General features: G+C 34.2%; 1 protein-coding gene and 2 long non-coding RNA genes across 13 annotated transcripts in view; all 3 read left to right on the forward strand.

Moving 5' to 3' along the window:
* LOC107639948 overlaps positions 11,023-22,469 on the forward strand; it is an 81,141-nt gene continuing 69,694 nt past the window's right edge. For 3 of the 5 annotated variants that reach the window (XM_021105616.1, XM_021105624.1, XM_021105622.1), the window contains exons 1-5: positions 11,024-11,301; positions 11,437-11,507; positions 11,762-11,796; positions 11,883-11,942; positions 12,041-12,280. In XM_021105616.1, coding sequence (XP_020961275.1) covers positions 11,111-11,301; positions 11,437-11,507; positions 11,762-11,796; positions 11,883-11,942; positions 12,041-12,280 — 597 coding nt within the window. In that variant the 5' untranslated portion in view covers positions 11,024-11,110. Of the gene's footprint in view, positions 11,302-11,436; positions 11,508-11,761; positions 11,797-11,882; positions 11,943-12,040; positions 12,281-22,469 lie in introns of all 5 variants that reach the window. The other 2 variants (XM_016343487.2, XM_021105620.1) reach the window with 2 other exon arrangements.
* LOC107639966 lies at positions 12,325-22,004 on the forward strand. 7 transcript variants are annotated; one of them, XR_002349599.1, is made up of 5 exons: positions 12,325-12,582; positions 12,688-13,006; positions 13,291-14,004; positions 14,629-14,705; positions 21,508-22,004. It is a non-coding gene; the product is annotated as an uncharacterized LOC107639966 (long non-coding RNA). The 7 variants fall into 7 exon arrangements; XR_002349601.1 differs by having other exon boundaries at positions 13,291-13,400; XR_002349600.1 differs by lacking the exon at positions 21,508-22,004 and adding an exon at positions 15,488-16,249.
* Positions 17,718-19,358, forward strand: LOC107640006. Its single transcript, XR_002349604.1, has 2 exons — positions 17,718-17,813; positions 18,595-19,358. It is a non-coding gene; the product is annotated as an uncharacterized LOC107640006 (long non-coding RNA).

Below are 22,469 nucleotides of genomic sequence, written 5' to 3' on the forward strand. Positions count from 1 at the left end.
ATGTTGATATATATATATTAAGTAAGTATCTCTATTGAATTAATCATAAAGGTTAATAAAATATAATGGCATAAATTTCACCTAATTGTAGCAACCAGCAAGTATTTCCATTGAAAATATTTGCTAATTATTACCGTGTATAATTAGTGTATGTATATATATATATAAGGATTAATAGTGAATTGTTACAATTATTTATCATCTAAAATAAAAAATAGTTCAATTGACTTAAAGTTTTTACTAAAAAAGAGAAATGAGAGAGCGAGAGAGAGTGTGGGTGGGAAACACGGGGAGGGGTAGAGCTAGGAAACATGACAAAGATCCGAGAATTTGGAATCGAGAAGAGTATCGACGGCTAGAGCAAGAGTCTTTTTCCGTTTTCGTGGATAACCTTCCTCAAGACATCTCTAAGAGAGAATTGTTTCAGCTGTTCAACTGGACTGGACACATAAATGACATATATTTATCGCGTAAACAAAAAGGCGATAATATATACATTTTTGCGTTCATACGATATACTACGAAGGGAGGAGCATTGAAGGCAATCAGAGAAATGAATCGGTTGAGGTTGAGAGGAAGAGTTGTGTTTGTAGGGGAAGCGAAGTACCGAAGGATACCAGATGTGCATGATACGAAGAGGGCACAGAAAGGAGAAGACATCCGAAACAAGATGATTCGGGGACAACAAGATGAGGAGGCTCATGATCCGCGTCTGAATATAACAGAGGTCAGGAAGGATAAAAAAGAACAAGTCCTAAATGAAAACGGGTAGACCAAAAAGATTGAAGTACCGGTGGCAAAAGATAACTTGGAGTGGCTGCAGAGAAGTTTAGTAGGAGGGACGACTAAGGCCATTGACTTTAGATCTATGAAAGATAAGATCGCGAAAATTCTGCCTCAAGTTGTCCAAATACGAGAACTCGGTGCGTATAAAGCTCTTCTGACGTTTGACTGCGTGCGGAGCGCAGAAGAAACCTACACGTTTAAATTGAATAGTCTGCTCCAACTCTTCCATAGTGTTTGGAGATGGGAGGAGGCGGAGCGAAGTGAAACTAGAAGAGTATGGTTAGAATGTTATGGAGTTCCATTACATGCCTGGTCGGTCGACACTTTCAATATCATCGGGGGTCAATGGGGTGAAGTGGTGGGCTGTGATAATTTGACAGAATCATGCAATTCCTTTAGTGTCGGACGCGTGCAAATTGATACATGTGTTTTAGATGCTATTAACGAATGGATACATCTTACAATTGGGCTCAGTGGTTTTGACGTGTTGGTAAAAGAGGTGGGTGAAGAGACATATAGTTCGGCATGTAAGCCGGAAAAGATTAACGCTGGTGAAACAAGTAGCAAGAAATAAGATAATGATGCAACAAGCCACTCTCAAATTATGACTATAGATCCAGCAAGTCAATCAGATGAGCTGGAATGCAGGGACCGGGCAGCGGAGTTAGCAACGATGGTGATGAGGGAAAGGGAAGATGACAAGGGCAGAATAGTAAATTCAGAAGAAATTTTGAATGAGTGGAATAATGCCAATTCAAAAATCAACTTATTAAAAATGGTAACGGCTGATTCGTATCAACAAGGAATTAAAGACAGAACTAATTTCATGGGATACGACATGATGAGTGATGGAGAGGATTCAGAAAGAACCAGGTCTGGGCTTTGTGGAAAAAATGCAAGTGGGCTGGATGAGGGAGCCATAAGGTGAAAAATAACAAGAATAAATGACAAAAAAGATGAAGATTGGGCCAAATACACTAGTTACTATAATATGGGTTTGATCTTCCAATTGGGCCAGCAAGCCTCATCAGGCCCGAACCAAGGTGGCGCTGGGAATGGAGGCAACGACCAAAAATCTGGGCCACACCAAACTGAACCGGGTCGAGGGATGCAGGGTTTCTGGGGGGAGCAGGTTACCGGTCCTTGCGCTGCTGCTTCGAAGAAACCCTTTGGCGATGAGCGCGCTGCCCTGCACGGTAGCCCGCGGACCTGGCGCAATGGAGAAGGGCGAGTGGCGACCGGTGAGGCGAGCGCGTGGAGGCTCCAGCTAGGCGTCTGCCCGCAACATTCAAATGCGACGGTGGACACGGCTGATGATGGCGCGGTTGTGGTAGACGGAGGTGCTGGTGCGTCGGCGCCGGGAAGCCATGAAGCCGGGACGAACATGACAGTCTGGAATAAGTTGAACGCAAGGGAAGAGGTGGTGGAGGAACTTGGAGGAAGGGTCACAAGGTGCTCTAGGGAGGATGGTGAGGACGCCGATAAGCTTACAGGGGTTGGGAATGCTAGTGATGAAGGGGATGACACTGAAAAAACAAGTACAGATGGCGAAAACGATGCTGGTAGTGAAACTGGAAATACAACCTCGCCAAAGCACGGTGTAGACCATGAAACTGTTGGTCTTAAACATCGAGGTGATATGTTAGGCAGGAAAGACTCGGAGAAGGGTAGGGACAAAGCTGGAACGGCTATAATGAATGACTTGGATAGTGAACATGATAGCGGATCGGATGACAACTAGTGTTCTAAAGCGGAGAAGCAAATGACAGAGAACAAAAGGACTTGGGAATTGGCGGTGGAATCTGGTGCAATCTTGTACGACCAAGAAGAGGATATTATGGCGATACTCCAAGCTCAGAACGAAGAAAATGCTCAGAAAAGAAGAATGGCAAAACAAAGGGCGAAAGCAAGACGATACAGACCCAAAAACAAAAATAAGGTGTGTAATAATTTGTTAAAATGATTTTTAGCTCATGGAATATTAGGGGGTTGAGGGGGGATGGGAAGGTGAGAATGATAAAGGATTTGAAGATAAAAAATAAATTGAATATGCTAGGACTGATAGAGACTAAAAGGCATGTTGTAACTAGATTTGATGTAGTCCGTCTCTGGGGGTGCGATAGTGTGTGCTGGGAATATGTTGCGTCTGAGGGTGCATCGGGTGGGCTGCTCTTAATGTGGGATGAATGTATGTTTAAAATGCATAACTGTTATAAAGGGGAGAGGTGGATGTGCATCAAAGGTGTGTTGTTAAAGAATAATTTTAATTGCGCGTTTTTCTTGGTTTATGGTGCTCATGCTAGAGACGAGAAAACGGTTGTATGGGAGGAGTTGAGTTACATTGCTGGATTATGTCAGGTTCCCTGCTGCTTTATGGGGGACTTTAATGAGATTGTTCAGGTGGAGGAAAGAAAGGGGGCCGATAGATTAACAGGAGCTGCTGAAGAATTCAAGAACTGGATACAAGATATGCACTTAGTAGACTTGCCGCTCAATGATCGAAAGTATACCTGGTTTAGAGGGAGCTCATGTAGCTGGATTGATAGAGTAATGGTTAGCCTGGAATGGATTGAGGAGTTTCCAGAGACTCGACTAAAAGGAGGACCAAGGGGTTTGTCAGATCACTGCCCGATGATAGTGGAAGACACAAGGATGCGAGGCGGCCCAAGACCGTTCAGAAGTCTTGACTCATGGTTTACCCATGAAGGTTTCCTAAGAATGGTCAAAGAGGAATGGAGAGATTTGGGAGAGGTAGAGCTCACAGATAAATTGAAGGCCTTGACAATTCCTTTGAGAAGATGGCACAAGGACAACTTTGGTGACATGGATAACAAAATCTTGCAGTTTGAGAATGAGATAAAGAAGATAGATGACATGGTAAGCAATGGGACATATGATGGAACAGTGGAGGCAAGAAGGAAGGCATTGGTGACTTGTTGTGAGAGATGGTATGTTAGAAAAGAGCTACATTGGAAACAAATGTCACGATCGAAGCATGCGAAGGATATGGACAAGAACACCAGGTATTTCCACCAAATAGCTTCTTCAAGAAGGAGGAATAATAGAATTGATGCTTTGGTTATTAATGGAAGATTGATTAGAAACCCAGCTAGAATAAAGATTGCTATCCGAGAGTTTTATAGGCAATTGTATCATCAAGAGAAGTCTGCTAGAGTGGGATTCAGAGACGGGCTGGTGGCAAGGATATCTGAAGAGGATGCTATGGCGTTTGAGGTATTACCGTCAGCAGAGGAGATTAGAGAGGCAGTTTGGGACTGTGAATCGTCTAAAGCACCAGGCAATGATGGGTACAATATGAATTTTATAAAGAGGTGCTGGGAAGAAATTGGGACTGAGTTTACAGCTGCTGTGATTGCGTTCTTTCAGACAGCTAGATTACCTAAAGACTCTAATATCACATGGGTTGCGTTGGCTCCTAAGTTCGGCGGGGCCAAAGAAATCAAAGACTTCCGCCCGATTAGCATGGTTGGTTGTGTTTATAAGGTGATCTCGAAGGTGCTAGTTAGGAGGATGAGAGCAGTGATGCCAGAGCTGGTCGGAGAGACTCAAAGTGCGTTTGTCAAGGGCCGCAAAATACATGACGGGGCACTTATAGCGTGTGAAACTGTGCAGTGGCTTAAATTAAGGAAAAAGGCAGCGCCGATTATCAAGCTAGATTTTCAGAAGGCTTATGATAGAGTAAAGTGGAGCTTTGTGGACATTGTGCTGCAGAAGATGGGATTTGGTCGAAGATGGAGGGAGTGGGTAATGGAGTGTGTCAGTACTTCTTCTATGTCTGTGTTGGTAAACGGTTCACCGACGAAGCCATTCATGATAGAAAGGGGTTTGAGGCAAGGCGATCCACTATCCCCTTTTTATTTGTACTTGTGGTGGATGTACTACATAGAATGGTCAGAGAGGCAGTTAGTAATGGCCGTATATCTCCTCTGTTAGTTGGGAGAGACAATATAGAGTTGTCGCACCTTCAGTTCGCTGACGACACTATATTGTTTTGTCCGCCGGAGGAAGAGACTGTAAAGAACTATCAGAGACTACTACGCTGCTTTGAACTAATGTCGGGGTTAAGCATCAATTTTGACAAATTTAGCTTAATACCAATCAATTGTGACCAACTGTGGGTGAGACGTATGTGCAGATTGTTAAAGTGCAAGGAAGCGGCTCTGCCAGTCAGGTACCTTGGAATCCCACTAGGAGCTAATCCAAGGTTAGTTAAGACTTGGAAGCCTATAATAGACAAGGTGGAAGAAAAACTAAGCTTATGGAAGTCGAAGGTGCTTAATAAAGCAGGAAAGTTGGTGCTCATCAAAGCTGTTTTAAATAGCTTGCCAATATATTACTTAAGCTTGTACAGGATGTCGAAAGCTGTTGCTGAAAAGTTGATTTCACTACAGAGAAAATTCTTGTGGAGTAGGGAGGATGGAAGGAATGGTTTGGCGTTGGTTAGATGGGAAGTGGTTCAAGCGCCAAAAAGGCTAGGTGGGCTAGGTGTTGGAGATGCGATGGTACGTAACACAGCGCTATTGTTTAAATGGTGGTGGAGGTTCTCAAAGGAGGATTGTCCGCTGTGGAAGAAGGTGGTGTGTTCGTGCAATAATCTCAATCCTAACAAGATGTTATCCACTCAGACATTGCCCACTAAAGGAGGTCCTTGGAAGGATATATATCAGCTACAGATTAAGGAACAACATGTCAGAGAGAAGATGATAAATGGGTTGTCCATGGAGGTTGGAGATGGGAGAAGAACGCGTTTCTGGGAGGATGTCTGGCTATACTGTGGTCCCCTAAAGGATAGGTTTCCAAGCCTCTTCTCGATTTCAATGCAAAAAGGATGTGTCATTGGGATCTGCGGGTTCTGGGACGGGTTAGATTGGGTTTGGAACTTTCAATGGAGGCGTGAACCATTCCAGTGGAAATTGGAACTTTTGAATCAGTTACATGAAACTCTGAGAGTGGTTAAATTAGCGCCAAACAGGGAGGATAGGATTGTGTGGAAGTTTGATAAACAAGGTGTGTTTTCTACTAACTCCTTTGTGCAGGTATTGCAGGAGGATACGCTACCGGAGGACATAACAAATTATAGTTTTACCAGCTCTATATGGAAAGGATTAGTTCCACCAAGAATGGAGCTGTTTATATGGTTTGTCTTGATAGGCAGAGTAAATACAAAAGACAGATTGTGCCGGTTTGGGATAGTTGGTCATGACAACAACATGTGTATCCTATGTAGTAAGGAGGCTGAAAATGTGTATCATTTGTTTCTTGGGTGTGATTTTACTTGGCAGGTATGGTGCGCATGGCTGAATCACTTTGATAGGAAGTGGTCATTTCCTGGTACTGTAAAGGAACATTTTCACAGTTGGACAGGTGTAACTACGAGAAAGGAAGAGCAAAAGAAATGGCTAATTTGCTTCTTTGCCATTGTGTGGAACGTCTAGATGGAGAGGAATAGGAGGATTTTTCATAATGCAGGAAAAAGTGTAGAAGACACCATTAACGCATCTTTATTTTATGTCTGTGTTCTTGTTGTGCTCCACTCTTGTGTTGAGCTCATTTGTTTCAAAAAAAATTTATCATCTAAACAATTCGTAATTCAGACGTAGATCTTCTGGTTAGTTATATGCATGCACAGATTTGGGGTGGCAAAATCATGATGTATGTTAAAATTTCTTTTTGCCTCTTGGGGGAATTTATGTGATATAATATCATTTGCTTGCAACAGTAGCTTTTTATATTCTAATTCACTGAAAATATTTACCTTTTGCGAACTGTATCTTAGGCTACCATGCAAGGATTGCAAGGTCCTCAGCCTTGGAGATTGCTTCTTTTGCTGAAGGGGACAATGCATTTTATACAGAAGATATCGAGACATATTGGAGCTATTATCCCATGTTGTTAAGTGCTGTTACTGTGGACAAGGATGATAAGAATTTTCTTTCTTTCAGATGGAGCACCTCTCCTTGTTGCAGCATCAGAGCTTGTTTGCCTGGCGTAAAATTCCATTCTAGCTCATGCTGCTCGTTGACTTTTATTGTGGCCAGATGTGCATCTTCATTGAATGGAGAAGAGCTAGTGAGAGATGGAGGAGTGCAACTTCTTGCAACTCTTCTTTCCTGGAAATGAACCACAAACATCATGCGAACATTTTCAGTTCTTAGTCAATTTGAGGCTGCCGGATCTGAAATACTCGAGTTTTCTGGGCTAGTTCCAGACATTGTGCACGGCACTGAGTTTGAGCTTCTACCAGGAGCTGTTGATGCTGCTCTACAGTCTATTGCCAATGTTTCTGTTTCATCTGAGTTGCAGGATACTTTATTGAGGGCTGGTGTTTTATGGTATGTCAATTATTTTTTTTTTTTTGGGGATAAAATGCTTGGTATTTCTCTCTCAACTATAGGTATGCAGGAGGATGTCCCATGTGAGTTTAGGGCTTAGTTAGCAAACTTGGTGTTTATATGTGCCTGTGTCGCCAAATAGCTTAAGTATTTATTTAGTAAGATGAGCTTTACCATTACATGAAAATTTACTGTGTATGAAAGTAACTCTGTAAACAGCTATCTACTAAGCTCTCTAAATTTTGCAAAGGCTTAATTTTCAAAGCTTACTATATATTACTCATGTTGAACATACAACAAAGACAATACACACAATTTTATAATAACTTCTATATCTAATGTTAGCCATAGTAAGTGAATAAATTAATTGGTGCTATTTTTTTAATAAATTATGTATAATTTAAAACTCCTTTTAATCGTCTTTATCATCATCATCTTCTTCTTTCAAAAATTTTCATAATTCTTCTTATTTTATCCTTCTAGCAAGAATCAGTATCACGATTAAAAAATTCCGGTGTCAAAATTAAAAACTTTTTGTGTCACGGTTAAAAAATTTCGGTACTATTTTTTTAATAAATTTTGCACAACTCAAAAGTTCTTTTCCTTTCCTTTCTCTGATTTCACCCTCCTAATAAGAACAAAAAAGAAAAAAAATCAAACAAAAAAAATAAAAAATATTGCAATAACCACTAGGAAGAGGAAGAGGAGAAAAAAAATAAGAAAAGAATATGGCAACAACAAGACGATAATGATAATGAGGATAAAACACGCAAAGAAAAAAAAAAGAACATGAAGAAGAAGAATTGTGTGATTCATACACAGCATGCGTGAGTGATTTTTATTAGGTTTGTGCCAACTTAATAGGACTTGGTTGATAAAAATATTTAAATATATAACGAGACCAAAAATATATATATAATAAATTATTATTTCTATTTATAAAAATTTAAAATATTAACAAATATATCCATTGATAAAAGAAATTAATTTTGTACTCATAAAAGATAAAAAATTATTATTATTATTTATAAAATTTTAAAATATTAATAAAGCTGAATAAAATTAAAACTTATGTATTTTTGTGACATCAAAACTATTTTTATGGGTAAAAAACTAAATATGAATAATTTTTCATTATATTAAAGTTTTATAGTTAGAAATTAGGATAGAAATTAGGATATATATATAAAATGTTATGAGTAGAGTCTATCTTTTTAGGTTTAGTTCGGTACGAAAACATTTTAATTTTTTAAAATAATTTATTAAAATTAATTTTTAAAATTAATATTTTAAATTGATTTGATAAATAAAATTAAAATTAGTTGTTAATAAGCATAAACTACAAAAATTATGTTTGAAGAAGTTATTTTTAGTATTTAAAATATTTTTAATAGATATAAATATAATAAATATAAAATTTATTAATATATAATTGTATTGAATTTTTAATTTTCAAAAAAATATTTTTATAAATATTTTCAAAAACAACCTTAACTTCTCAAAACTAGAAGTATATGTATATGATTAGCACCATTTTTTTCAAAATACTTTTTTAAATTGAATTTTATTGGGAAAAAAAAAGAAAATTAACCAATATCAATAAAAAATAAAAATTTAGTTACTTTTGAATTAAAATATTACTATTCACATGGTGAAGTCTTATGCCTAATTTTTTTTGTAAAATTAATAATTAAATATTATTAAATAATTTAATATATTTAATTAAATTATTATTTAATATTTTTAAATTATCATCTTCGAATAAGATAATTCATCAATTCACATATTAAAATAAGAGTAAATTATTATTTCTACTCACAAAAGTTAAAAATGCTGATATATCTATTCATAAAAGACAAAAATTATTATTTGTACTTATAAAAAATAGATTTCTACAGACAAAATTATTCAAACCCTAAAAAGTTAAATAAAATTCTTAAACTATTTTTCTTTTCACCACTATTACCATCATTTCTCCCTTCTTTCTCTCTCTCTCTCTCTCTCAATATTCTTAGCTACTCAAATTCCAAATTCTACCACCATTCTCTTCTCCAATTATCACCATCACTGGCTCCATTACTATCACTGCCATCGCCATCCCTACCCTTCCTTCCTTCTCCTTCTTCTTCTTTCACTTCTTCGCCATATGCAGAAAGATTCTCTTTGTATACAAAAAAACAAGCACAATAAACTACATAAAAAAAATTCAAACACACCCTTATTCTGAAAACAATACAACAAATTCCAAATTTTTTTTTTCACAAAAAAAGATGCTTTCTCCCACCTGTCTAAATCACTAATGTTACGTTCATCTAATACTAATTTGATTTAGATAAATCTATGAAGATGATAACATAATAATGAAAAGAGGGATCTTTATTTACTTGAGGAGGAGAAGATCGGAGAGAGTGCGTGGGAGCTTGATGGGGCCAAATTCGGAGGTGAGGTAGATGCAGAAAAGGCCAGTGGTAAAGAGGAAGAATACGACGACGGCCGTAGCGAATTCGCAGATGTTGAGAGGGAACTTCTCCGATTTGGACTTCTTGGCGGCAGGGATTATTATTTCTACTCACAAATTAAAAATGATGATATATCTATTCATAAAAGACAAAAATTACTATTTATACTTATAAAAAATAGATTTCTACAGACAAAATTATTCAAACCCTAAAAAATTAAATAAAATTCTTAAACTATCCTTCTTTTCACCACTATTACCATCATTTCTCCCTTCTTTCTCTCTCTCTCTCTCTCTCAATATTCTTAGCTACTCAAATTCCAAATTCTACCACCATTCTCTTCTCCAATTATCACCATCACTGGCTCCATTACTATCACTGCCATCGCCATCCCTACCCTTCCTTCCTTCTCCTTCTTCTTCTTTCACTTCTTCGCCATATGCAGAAAGATTCTCTTTGTATACAAAAAAACAAGCACAATAAACTACATAAAAAAAATTCAAACACACCCTTACTCTGAAAACAATACAACAAATTCGAAAATTTTCTTTTTTTTTCCCCACAAAAAAAAAGATGCTTTCTCCCACCTGTCTAAATCACTAATGTTAGGTTTATCTAATACTAATTTGATTTAGATAAATCTATGAAGATGATAACATAATAATGAAAAGAGGGATCTTTATTTACTTGAGGAGGAGAAGATCGGAGAGAGTGCGTGGGAGCTTGATGGGGCCAAATTCGGAGGTGAGGTAGATGCAGAAAAGGCCAGTGGTAAAGAGGAAGAATACGACGACGGCCGTAGCGAATTCGCAGATGTTGAGAGGGAACTTCTCCGATTTGGACTTCTTGGCGGCAGGGGAGTCGTCCTCGCCATTGTTCTCGAAGTCCTGACGAGCAACCTACTGGTATCGACCGCCATGATGCTCTGCGGCATCCTTAGATCTAGGATTTCTTTGCGTTAGATGATTATGCTGGTGATGGTGGTGCTAGTGTTGTTGAGTTGCTACCGACACCGATGAGAGAGTGTGTGGCGAAGAGGTTAAGGTGGCGGTTGAGGAGGAGGGTAAGGCGGTGATACAAGCGGCGACGTGATCAATGTTAGGATTGGAGTCAGAACGTTGAGATAGAGAAGGGGGAGATGATGGTTGTAGTGGTGGAAAGAATGGTATAGGAAATTTTATTTAATTTTCGAGGGTTTAGATAATTTTGTCTACAAAAATTTATTTTTTATGAATATAAATGGTCATTTCTATTTTTTATAAATAGATATGACGGTATTTTCAACTTTTGTAGATAAAAATGATAATTTATTCTTAAAAGAATTATAAATTTAAAATTGATTAAAACTCATTTTTTACCTTTTTTTTAATTTTTTGAACGTACAAATACAAATACCAACACTAAGTATTTCAAAGATAGGAAATAATAGTTGAATATTCAAAATTAACAGCAAGTATAACATTGATTGGGATCTTATCACAATGATCGTGGCATGAACCCTAAATCCTCAACATGTTTGAGTGCTGTTTTTTTTTGTCTGATACACGCCCTTGGATGAGTTCAGTGAATGGCCATTGGCCAGTCTCTTCTGAACCAACCAGAGTGTACTCTTACTCTTACCCAACACCCAACGAAGCACTTGCAGTTTCAGTTTCAGTGTTGAGGAAGAAGAAAAGATGGAGTGGTGGATGTCAATGCCAAAGGTGGAACTCCATGCTCACCTCAATGGATCCATCAGAGGCTCCACTCTCCTGTACTCCTTTTCTCCTTTCCTCTCTCTCTTGTTTTGTTTCTTCATCTCATTCTCTTTCATCTTATCCTTTTTTTTTGTTGCACAGAGAACTCGCTAGAGCTTTGTGGGACAAGGGTCTAATAGATTTTTCCCAAGTGGAGCATGTTATCCTTAAAAGTATGCTCCTTTTCCCTTTTTTCCTTTCCTATTTTCTTGTTTTATTTTCAGTGTGCCCCTTCACTGTTGTTCAGCTTCATGTTCATTTTGGGACTGATTTTGACCCTTAACAGCTGTTTGATTGTAAAAATTACGCACTCTGCTAGTGTTTGTGATATGAGGGACTGTTTGATTGTCACTTTTAGTGTTAGTAATCGTTACTATTATAGTGTTTAAGGCTTATAATGGTGGTGGTTATGGTTTTGTAAATACAGATGATCACATGACTGTTACAAGAATTGTGAATGAAGTATGGTTGCTTACTATCTAAATTTCTGTGTTTCTAAATCCGATGCCTTCAGCCTTTGCATTTATAGAAGCAATTTCTGAATGCAGGTTGTTGAAGATTTCGCATCAGAAAAGGTTGTCTATCTCGAATTGAGAACCACCCCAAAGGTAACTAGAAGAGCTTGGTACTTGATGCGGACTCTTTTTTGTCTTTTTGGTCTTTTCTATTGATTCGACAGTGAATTTTTCGGCTTAATTCCTTACAGAAAAACGATTCCCAAGGAATGAGCAAACGTTCTTATGTTGAAGCTGTATTGGAAGGGATAAGATCTGTCAGCTCGGTTGATGTGGCTTTAATTCCTTATACTGAGGATCCTAGAAATCTTTTAGAATCTCTGCACGCAGCTACAAATGATAAATGTGATGGAAATAGTAGGAAGAAAATCTTTGTTAGGCTTCTCTTGAGTGCTGATCGTAGGGAGACAACAGAAGCAACTATGGAAACTGTAAGATGAGTAATTTCAGCATCCTTAAGTTTGATGCTTGCTACCTCACATCCATTGCTGCAACACAGGCAAGCAGCTTTGAATAGCGTGAAAGGCTCACTTGGAGATTAACTAGCATTTAGATCCGTCGTGATTCCCCCTCCATTCTATGTAATTTAATGAATTAATAACAAAAGACTGAAAAATTTGGCAAAACATAGGCCAAATATCTATTAATATATAATAAGAATATAGTTGTGATATTTGCTCGACAAGTGGAGTGTTCTGTGTTTGACACGTGGAGCTGTGTATGATTGACAAGTGTATGTTACTATGTTTTTAATGTTGGGCACTTTGCCGTTCTCAATCCAAAGAAGTAACTGGGCGGGATTTGATTCAAATTCAAATTGAAAATGATTTTGTTTCAGGACTTTCAAGAAGAGAATATGAGAGAGAGAGTTGCCAGTTCTGATAGGGGGAGTAGTTGGCACCAGACTTCCTCTTTCAATGTCGCAGAGAAGAGAAGAAGAAAAGGTTGGTGAAGAAATAAAGCACGATGGAAGAAGTGGGTGGCGATGACAATGACGGTCACAGAGAAGGATGCTAGATTGACAGAGAAAAGAAGAGGAATGAGGCGGCGACGGCGGTGATGGAGCTTACCGACGCTGTTGGATCCATAGAACTTCATCTACCGCAGAACGCCGTCGCAGCCGTTCCTTTGCCAGCGGATGCTGCGAATGAAGGATGGTTAGTTCTCTCTTTATTTTGTTGTTTGATTTCATTATAACCAGAGAAGAATCCTTTATAATCCATTCTTCGGTGAACGACAGCTTCAAGTTCTAAAATTTTGGTTAATCTGCAATAAAATATATATTTTTTTGCTTTCAAATGATTGCATGTACATTTTGGTTAATCTATAATAATCCGTTTCCTTTTTGTTGTTGGATAGCTAACCGTGTTTGTCTTCTATTAACTATATTGCTGATTTTTTTTTCTTTTTCTGTTTTCGTATCTTATGTTATTTCTTAAAGAACATCTGAGGTGGTGATTGACCTGCAATTGCAAGTAAAATTTTTAGTCTCTATAATTCTTTGTTGTGGTCTCTGATGGAGTCTTTGATTATGCCAACAATGTCCTCCAGGTAATACTATCCTTTAAAATTTCCTTTTGTTGCCATTTGCATTTATGTTGATATTAGAGGAATGAAAAGATTGCTGCCTAGGATGGTGGATATTGATTCTATATAATGAAATTGACATTAAATTTCTACATTTTATGCCTCATTTGACATGATTGATAACATTTTTATCCAGTTCAATAATATATTTAATGTTATATAGACCTTTTCAATTTTACCGGTACTTCCATCCTCATCATCATAGAGTTCATGAGGAAGTTCAATAATATTTATTTGGGTTTGATGCCTGTACTCAGCAACCGTTAATCCATAACATATAGAGAAAAAAGAATAAACATTTGTGTGTTATATCCATTTCATTTTAATTAATTAGATCCAACACTAAAATATATTTATGTGTTCTGAATTTGCACCCACCATCTCATTGTTAGGGATTCTTTCATTTGGTATGTCAATCCTCTCATACTAACACATCACATATGCCAATATAAATTTTCTCGAAAGATGTTTTGAGTTCTTAATTTATCAGCTAGAATTGATTTCAGTAAAAAAGATCTGCTTTTGGAAATTCTACAAGAGATAATTTTGAAGCAATGAAGATCATCAAGTAATGCAAAATAAATTCTTTGTTCTTTTTGTTTGGGTATATACTAATGCAAATTACAATGTTAAAGTATTTGATTATCATATCTTGAAGGTTTATGGGATTTTTGTAAAAATTTTAACGAATATGGAGCATTTTGTTTTTTATCTGAAACTTAATCATGTGATACTTTGATGAGATGGTTTAAAACAAACCAAACCATGGAGCAGTTTCTTGGACTGTTAGGAGTCCAACAGCAATAGCAGAAAGTTGGAGATGCTACTGCTCTTGAAGTTAGAGTTGCTTCTCTTGAAAATGCTACCCCTCTTGAAGTTGGGTGTTTTTTCTATAATTTAAAGAAATTTAGTAAAAGCTATTTATAGCAACAATGGTTTTTCTTAGAGGCTATAGTTTTTTTCTTTCCTAAACATAAAATGTTCAAAGGTGTATGCATATCTTAAGTTCAGGAGTTGTTTCATAAAATGCTGGAGTAAAACAGCATCACACTTAAAATAAGCAGTCATTGTTGTCTGTTGACATCTTATGTAATTTAGTAGCTTTGACTTTTATAGATTTTTTTGTTACTACAAATTTTGATTTGCTTTTGGTTTTGCTAAGTAATTTGAAAACTTGATTTCTTTTTTTAAGGAACAACTTCTCCGACAAAGCTCAAGGTGTGAAATCTGCTGCAACGTGCTCCGGCTGAAGTTGCACCTGCCAAAGCGGTATGAATGATTCATCTGCCTTAATCGCTATTTTTTTACCCTTTTTTTGTTTAAATTGGATCTTTTTTTCTCTTCTTTAATTTGTTCAGTTTAATTCTTAGATGGCACTCTTTAAAATTTAACTAAGTTTATATGTATTTAAATAATTTTGATCTTCCTTTTCCTTCCATAACTAACTTCTGTATATTTTTTTCTGAGTTTTCTTTAAAAATGAGTTTCATACCATATATAAATATTGAAAACTCAAGGGCACATAGATAATGCAAACGGTTAAAGTCATGTATTACATGCAGTATTTTGTGAATATGCAGCAATAATACTAATAATAGTTGGTAAATTATCTGCTTTAATTTTCTTTTTCTTCTGCTATACATGCATGATGAATGTAGTTTTCCATTTTTTATTTTGTACTGTGATTTCTATTAACTCAGTATACACCACTGTTGCAGTTTTATGTTATGGTTTGTTGGCAGTTTTTTAATCATTGAACCATGCTCTTGACTATTTTCTATAAGTCTGTAACTATAACAACTTGAAAATTATATAGATTTTCTTTCCCCTATTTTGTAAAATAAAAAATTTTATAGTTAACTAATTTAAAAATAGGCCACTACATGTAAAACAAACATTTTTTTACTTCTTTAGTTAACTAATTGATTATTAGCATTTTATTAGAGAAGAGATCATGAACTTGAATTCTACAGTGATTCCATTAGCCTGTGTACTAAAGAGTTTAATCGTATCTTTTTTATGTGCCCTTAATGTTATGAAATTGGATGTAGATCCTCGATTGCGGTTTAATAGAAGAAGGCAGAGATAATAGGAGATGTATTCATCCTAATTTTGTATTATTGCTGAAAGTTTTCAATTGCTCTCTTGCCTTTTGTGTTGTTCTTCGCTCCCCCTCTGATTTGAACTTCTGTGTTTTCAATTTTAAAGATTTTATTATCAGCTTAGATGATATTGCTTGAGTTGTTCACCGTTCAATTTGTCCCATTGATCTTTAGAGGTGATGTAGTTATTGTGCTACTAATAATTGAAATTTTAATTATTATAATCGACAGAGTATGGAAATGACTATGAGATTAGCAAATATATAATTATTTGTTGCACATTAAAGATACAAATTTGTTGTCTTAACATAGATGTCGACATAGATAAAAGAACTTCTTAATCTAAGGTTTACTCACTGCATTATTATTCAACTTTGTTGGCCAATTATAAATAATTTTACTTCATTAAAACTGTCATTGCAGTGTTGTTTCGCGAGTACAGAAACCAAGTTCATGGTATATAATTATATCACTGGCTTTGTTGCATGTTTGGTTCTTCTTCTTAAACTATGTTTTGTTAGTATTATTGTTATTGTTTGTGTTGAAGCTTGATATGATTTGTTTTATGTTCCTGGTGGGTTAAGTAGGAGATTACAAAGAGACATATTATATTTGTCATGTAGTTAGATGCAAATTATAGCCTTTTTTACAAAGGATTTATGTATAATGTTAGTGTTTATCAGTATAAAAAGAAAAAGTCTTCACATGTTGGGAGAATGTAGAGAAATGGGGAAAGAATTTATCAGTTTAATTACTCATGTTGCAAATAAAGCAAATTTTTTTTTTAATTGAAATGATTGGGTGTGTTCTTAGTCCAATATAAATTATCTATCACCAACAACCATAGTTTCACCAATTTCGTTCATAGATTCTAATTTTTAGTATTCTTAAATCTTTGAACTAAATTTGAAATTAAGATATTTCAAGGAATTAAAATATGAGGGAACCAAAAGCATGAGAGAAATGAGTATTATTAATTTACATGTGATGACTGAAGATAAAGTATGATCATCTATCTATATGTATTTTTTTTCTTTTTATTATCAACTACTATCCTTAAATATCAAGAAAAATAAAGGATATTTGATTGAAATGTGCTTCATTTCGAATTTCACTATTTAAATGTCCTCATGCCAACTTAACATTCCTTATTATATATAGTTTATAATGATTTGAATTAGTCCATGATCTAACTATTTACCTTTTTTTTGTGATGTGATGTAATTGTCTTTTCTTAAATACTTATATTGGGATTCGCTAAAAATGGTGATGAAAGAAATTAAAGAAATGGCTGCTAAACTTTAATTTTAGTGTGACTATTGAATTTTGATTTTTTAGATACGAAGTGCCATGTTTAGAGGCTTATATATGATGCCGCCTTTAGGTTCTGATTGCTTTTGCTTGACCCTGTTGACTTAGAAATGATACTTGAAGTCCATCAAATATAATAGTTAAATTCAACACTGTCCTTTAACTATACCATATATCTTTTCGTTCTATCTTTGCTTTAGTAGTTTGAAAAGTTTTCTTTTAAATCTTACTGTTTTTTATGAGATTATCAACCAATGCTCTGAAGGTAAGTGAAAATGATGTGACAATGACCTTGGAATTTGATAATATGGCTGATTGATTCATGACTCATTTTATATAGGGACAAGATTTAGAACATATTTGTTTGAATTTCAAAAAGTGATATTGGATAGTTTTTAACTCAAGTTATTATGCATTTATGTTCACTTTCAAGCTGTACGATTTACAATGTGAATATCAGAAGTAAATCCTTCTCTTACTGAGGAGGCACTACAGGAACTCACGAACAAGATAACTAATCTAGGAATTAAACAAGAAGATTTGAAGTTGAAAGTAAAGCGCAGTATAAAATAATAGAAAATGATGTTTTTCAAGCAAATTATTCGTTCTAGGAGATGGATTATGCAAACATGAATGTTATTGTTGGAAACAAGAGAACTTAAGTGATAAATTGGGGATTATGTAAAAATCTAAACGTGGTCAAGTTAGTATTACACAAAATATTTTAACATTTAAAAATATTTTGCTTTTACTATACGTTTCTTTTTCTTATAGTACTTGCTTGAGTTTGTGATAAATATAATATCACCATTTTTAGCATAAATTCAGTATTTTAGTTGATGAAAATTTCAAAAAATAATTAGGAAAACTTGATTTCTTTTTTTAAGGAACAACTTCTCCGACAAAGCTCAAGGTGTGAAATCTGCTGCAACGTGCTCCGGCTGAAGTTGCACCTGCCAAAGCGGTATGAATGATTCATCTGCCTTAATCGCTATTTTTTTACCCTTTTTTTGTTTAAATTGGATTTTTTTTCTCTTCTTTAATTTGTTCAGTTTAATTCTTGGATGGCACTCTTTAAAATTTAACTAAGTTTATATGTATTTAAATAATTTTGATCTTCCTTTTCCTTCCATAACTAACTTCTGTATATTTTTTTCTGAGTTTTCTTTAAAAATGAGTTTCATACCATATATAAATATTGAAAACTCAAGGGCACATAGATAATGCAAACGGTTAAAGTCATGTATTACATGCAGTATTTTGTGAATATGCAGCAATAATACTAATAATAGTTGGTAAATTATCTGCTTTAATTTTCTTTTTCTTCTGCTATACATGCATGATGAATGTAGTTTTCCATTTTTTATTTTGTACTGTGATTTCTATTAACTCAGTATACACCACTGTTGCAGTTTTATGTTATGGTTTGTTGGCAGTTTTTTAATCATTGAACCATGCTCTTGACTATTTTCTATAAGTCTGTAACTATAACAACTTGAAAATTATATAGATTTTCTTTCCCCTATTTTGTAAAATAAAAAATTTTATAGTTAACTAATTTAAAAATAGGCCACTACATGTAAAACAAACATTTTTTTACTTCTTTAGTTAACTAATTGATTATTAGCATTTTATTAGAGAAGAGATCATGAACTTGAATTCTACAGTGATTCCATTAGCCTGTGTACTAAAGAGTTTAATCGTATCTTTTTTATGTGCCCTTAATGTTATGAAATTGGATGTAGATCCTCGATTGCGGTTTAATAGAAGAAGGCAGAGATAATAGGAGATGTATTCATCCTAATTTTGTATTATTGCTGAAAGTTTTCAATTGCTCTCTCTTGCCTTTTGTGTTGTTCTTCCCTCCCCCTCTGATTTGAACAACTGTGTTTTCAATTTTAAAGATTTTATTATCAGCTTAGATGATATTGCTTGAGTTGTTCACCGTTCAATTTGTCCCATTGATCTTTAGAGGTGATGTAGTTATTGTGCTACTAATAATTGAAATTTTAATTATTATAATCGACAGAGTATGGAAATGACTATGAGATTAGCAAATATATAATTATTTGTTGCACATTAAAGATACAAATTTGTTGTCTTAACATAGATGTCGACATAGATAAAAGAACTTCTTAATCTAAGGTTTACTCACTGCATTATTATTCAACTTTGTTGGCCAATTATAAATAATTTTACTTCATTAAAACTGTCATTGCAGTGTTGTTTCGCGAGTACAGAAACCAAGTTCATGGTATATAATTATATCACTGGCTTTGTTGCATGTTTGGTTCTTCTTCTTAAACTATGTTTTGTTAGTATTATTGTTATTGTTTGTGTTGAAGCTTGATATGATTTGTTTTATGTTCCTGGTGGGTTAAGTAGGAGATTACAAAGAGACATATTATATTTGTCATGTAGTTAGATGCAAATTATAGCCTTTTTTACAAAGGATTTATGTATAATGTTAGTGTTTATCAGTATAAAAAGAAAAAGTCTTCACATGTTGGGAGAATGTAGAGAAATGGGGAAAGAATTTATCAGTTTAATTACTCATGTTGCAAATAAAGCAAATTTTTTTTTTAATTGAAATGATTGGGTGTGTTCTTAGTCCAATATAAATTATCTATCACCAACAACCATAGTTTCACCAATTTCGTTCATAGATTCTAATTTTTAGTATTCTTAAATCTTTGAACTAAATTTGAAATTAAGATATTTCAAGGAATTAAAATATGAGGGAACCAAAAGCATGAGAGAAATGAGTATTATTAATTTACATGTGATGACTGAAGATAAAGTATGATCATCTATCTATATATATCTTTTTTTTCTTTTTATTATCAATTACTATCTTTAAAGATCAAGAAAGTGCTTTATTTCGAATTTCACTATTTAAATGTCCTCATGCCAACTTAACATTCCTTATTATATATGGTTTATAATGATTTGAATTAGTCCATAATCTAACTATTTACCTTTTTTTTTGTGATGTGATGTAATTGTCTTTCCTTAAATACTTATATTGGGATTCGCTAAAAATGGTGATGAAAGAAATTAAAGAAATGGCTGCTAAACTTTAATTTTAGTGTGACTATTGAATTTTGATTTTTTAGATACGAAGTGCCATGTTTAGAGGCTTATATATGATGCCGCCTTTAGGTTCTGATTGCTTTTGCTTGACCCTGTTGACTTAGAAATGATACTTGAAGCCCATCAAATATAATAGTTAAATTCAACACTGCCCTTTAACTATACCATATATCTTTTCGTTCTATCTTTGTTTTAGTAGTTTGAAAAGGTTTCTTTTAAATCTTACTATTTTTTATGAGATTATCAACCAATGCTCTGAAGGTAAGTTAAAATGATGTGACAATGACCTTGGAATTTGATAATATGGCTGATTGATTCATGACTCATTTTATATAGGGACAAGATTTAGAACATATTTGTTTGAATTTCAAAAAGTGATATTGGATAGTTTTTAACTCAAGTTATTATGCATTTATGTTCACTTTCAAGCTGTACGATTTACAATGTGAATATCAGAAGTAAATCCTTCTCTTACTGAGGAGGCACTACAGGAACTCACGAACAAGATAACTAATCTAGGAATTAAACAAGAAGATTTGAAGTTGAAAGTAAAGTGCAGTATAAAATAGTAGAAAATGATGTTTTTCAAGCAAATTATTCGTTCTAGGAGACGGATTATGCAAACATGAATGTTATTGTTGGAAACAAGAGAACTTAAGTGATAAATTGGGGATTATGCAAAAGTCTAAACGTGGTCAAGTTAGTATTACACAAAATATTTTAACATTTAAAAATATTTTGCTTTTACTATATGTTTCTTTTTTTTTATAGTACTTGCTTGAGCTTGTGAGAAATGTAATATCACCATTTTTAGCATAAATTCAGTATTTTAGTTGATGAAAATTTCAAAAAATAATTAGTATTGCAAAAAGCTGTGAAAGGAGTTGCAATAACTTTAAGTTTATTGCATACTAAATTTAATTTAGAAATGGAGTTGAAGCAACTAAATAAAATATTTTAATATGATTAGTTTAGTATAACTTAAACATAATTTAATATTTTTAATGCATATGTATTTATTATTTTGTGTAGTCATGCCATAGTAGAAAATTGTTATAGAGAAACACAAAAGTTGTGTGCATGTGGGAACATAATAACTTTTAAATTTATCGCATACTAAATTTAATTTAGAAATGGAGTTGAAGCAACTAAATAAAATATTTTAATATGATTAATTTAGTATAGCTTAAACATAATTCAATATTTCTAAAGCATATGTATTTAGTATTTTGTGTAGTCATGCCATAGTAGAAAATTGTTATAGAGAAACACAAAAGTTGTGTGCATGTGGAAACATAATAACAACTTTATTAGCATATATATATATATAAACAAATTTGTAGGTCTATATGGGATGAAGAAACAAATTTTACAATAGAAAAAAAAAAGGTTTGGTTTAAAACATAAATTGATAAACATAATTTTTCTGCGTTTTATCTGATTCAAAGTGTAGTTAGAATTAAAAAAAAATAACTATTACATCAGTATGGTAATTATGCATCACTGGATATAATTCTATTTGAAGGTCTCTTGATGTTTTCAATGATTAGTTTTCAATTTTGCAGAATCGTCACGCATTCGAGAAGCCGGTAAAAATCTATAACTGAGGATTTGTATCATCTCAGCCCGTCAATATAATAATATATTCAGCCAGTGGCACTCTGCAGCTTTCAGGAGGTGGCAAAAGAAGTATGTAGAGGATAGATATACTCTATCAATCTTATGTTGGAAATCATAACATTATTATAGCTTAGGAGATAAGTGTATAGCCTTAAACAGTTGCTTACTGGTTATTGAATCTCATTCCCTTAGGTTCTCATCTCGTTGGTGATTCCTTTGTATTTTAGTATATAAGATTTTGGGTTTGGGTTTGGCTTTGTATATAAGTTATAGGGATTACTCAAATGTCTTCCATGTCTGTTTTTATTCTGGCTCTCTCTTATTTGCTTTCCTTGGAGAGACTAGAAGGATTTTGTATATGCTTTTGCAGGGTCTTCCATGTAATTTTATTTCATGACTGGTTTTAATTTTCAATAGAAGCATATTATTGATTTCACTTTAATAGTAATATTAGTTTGCTCCCACTTGTACTTGGGTTCTCATCTATACGTTGCTGTTTTAGTATTTTTAATGGTGGTAATTATTATTGAGAAAATTGTTATAAAAGACTTATAAGAATATTTAATTATTAAAAAGAACATTTGATAAAAATAAAATTCAAAAATCTTTAATATTAACAAGGAGTCAAGGACTGACGGCCTACAATTAAAAACCAACAAAACCAAATTCCAAGGAGTGGCTACAACAAATATAGGATCACACTGATGCTCTAAGAACATGAACATCAGAAGTAGACATGAAGAATATCTATCTGTAAGTCAATCAGTCAGTATGATACAAATGTTCAAGAGGACTAGTGTTTTCAATGGATTGATCCCTTTAGAAGGCAATGCTGCAGTCGTCTACTCAGAGCCTCCAACTTCTCAAACCTGTCACCCTTTCCCTTTTGTCAGCTGTCTCGCCTTTC

Source organism: Arachis ipaensis, chromosome B01 (genome assembly GCF_000816755.2).
Source record: "Arachis ipaensis cultivar K30076 chromosome B01, Araip1.1, whole genome shotgun sequence".
In the NCBI taxonomy this organism is placed as follows: domain Eukaryota; kingdom Viridiplantae; phylum Streptophyta; class Magnoliopsida; order Fabales; family Fabaceae; genus Arachis; species Arachis ipaensis.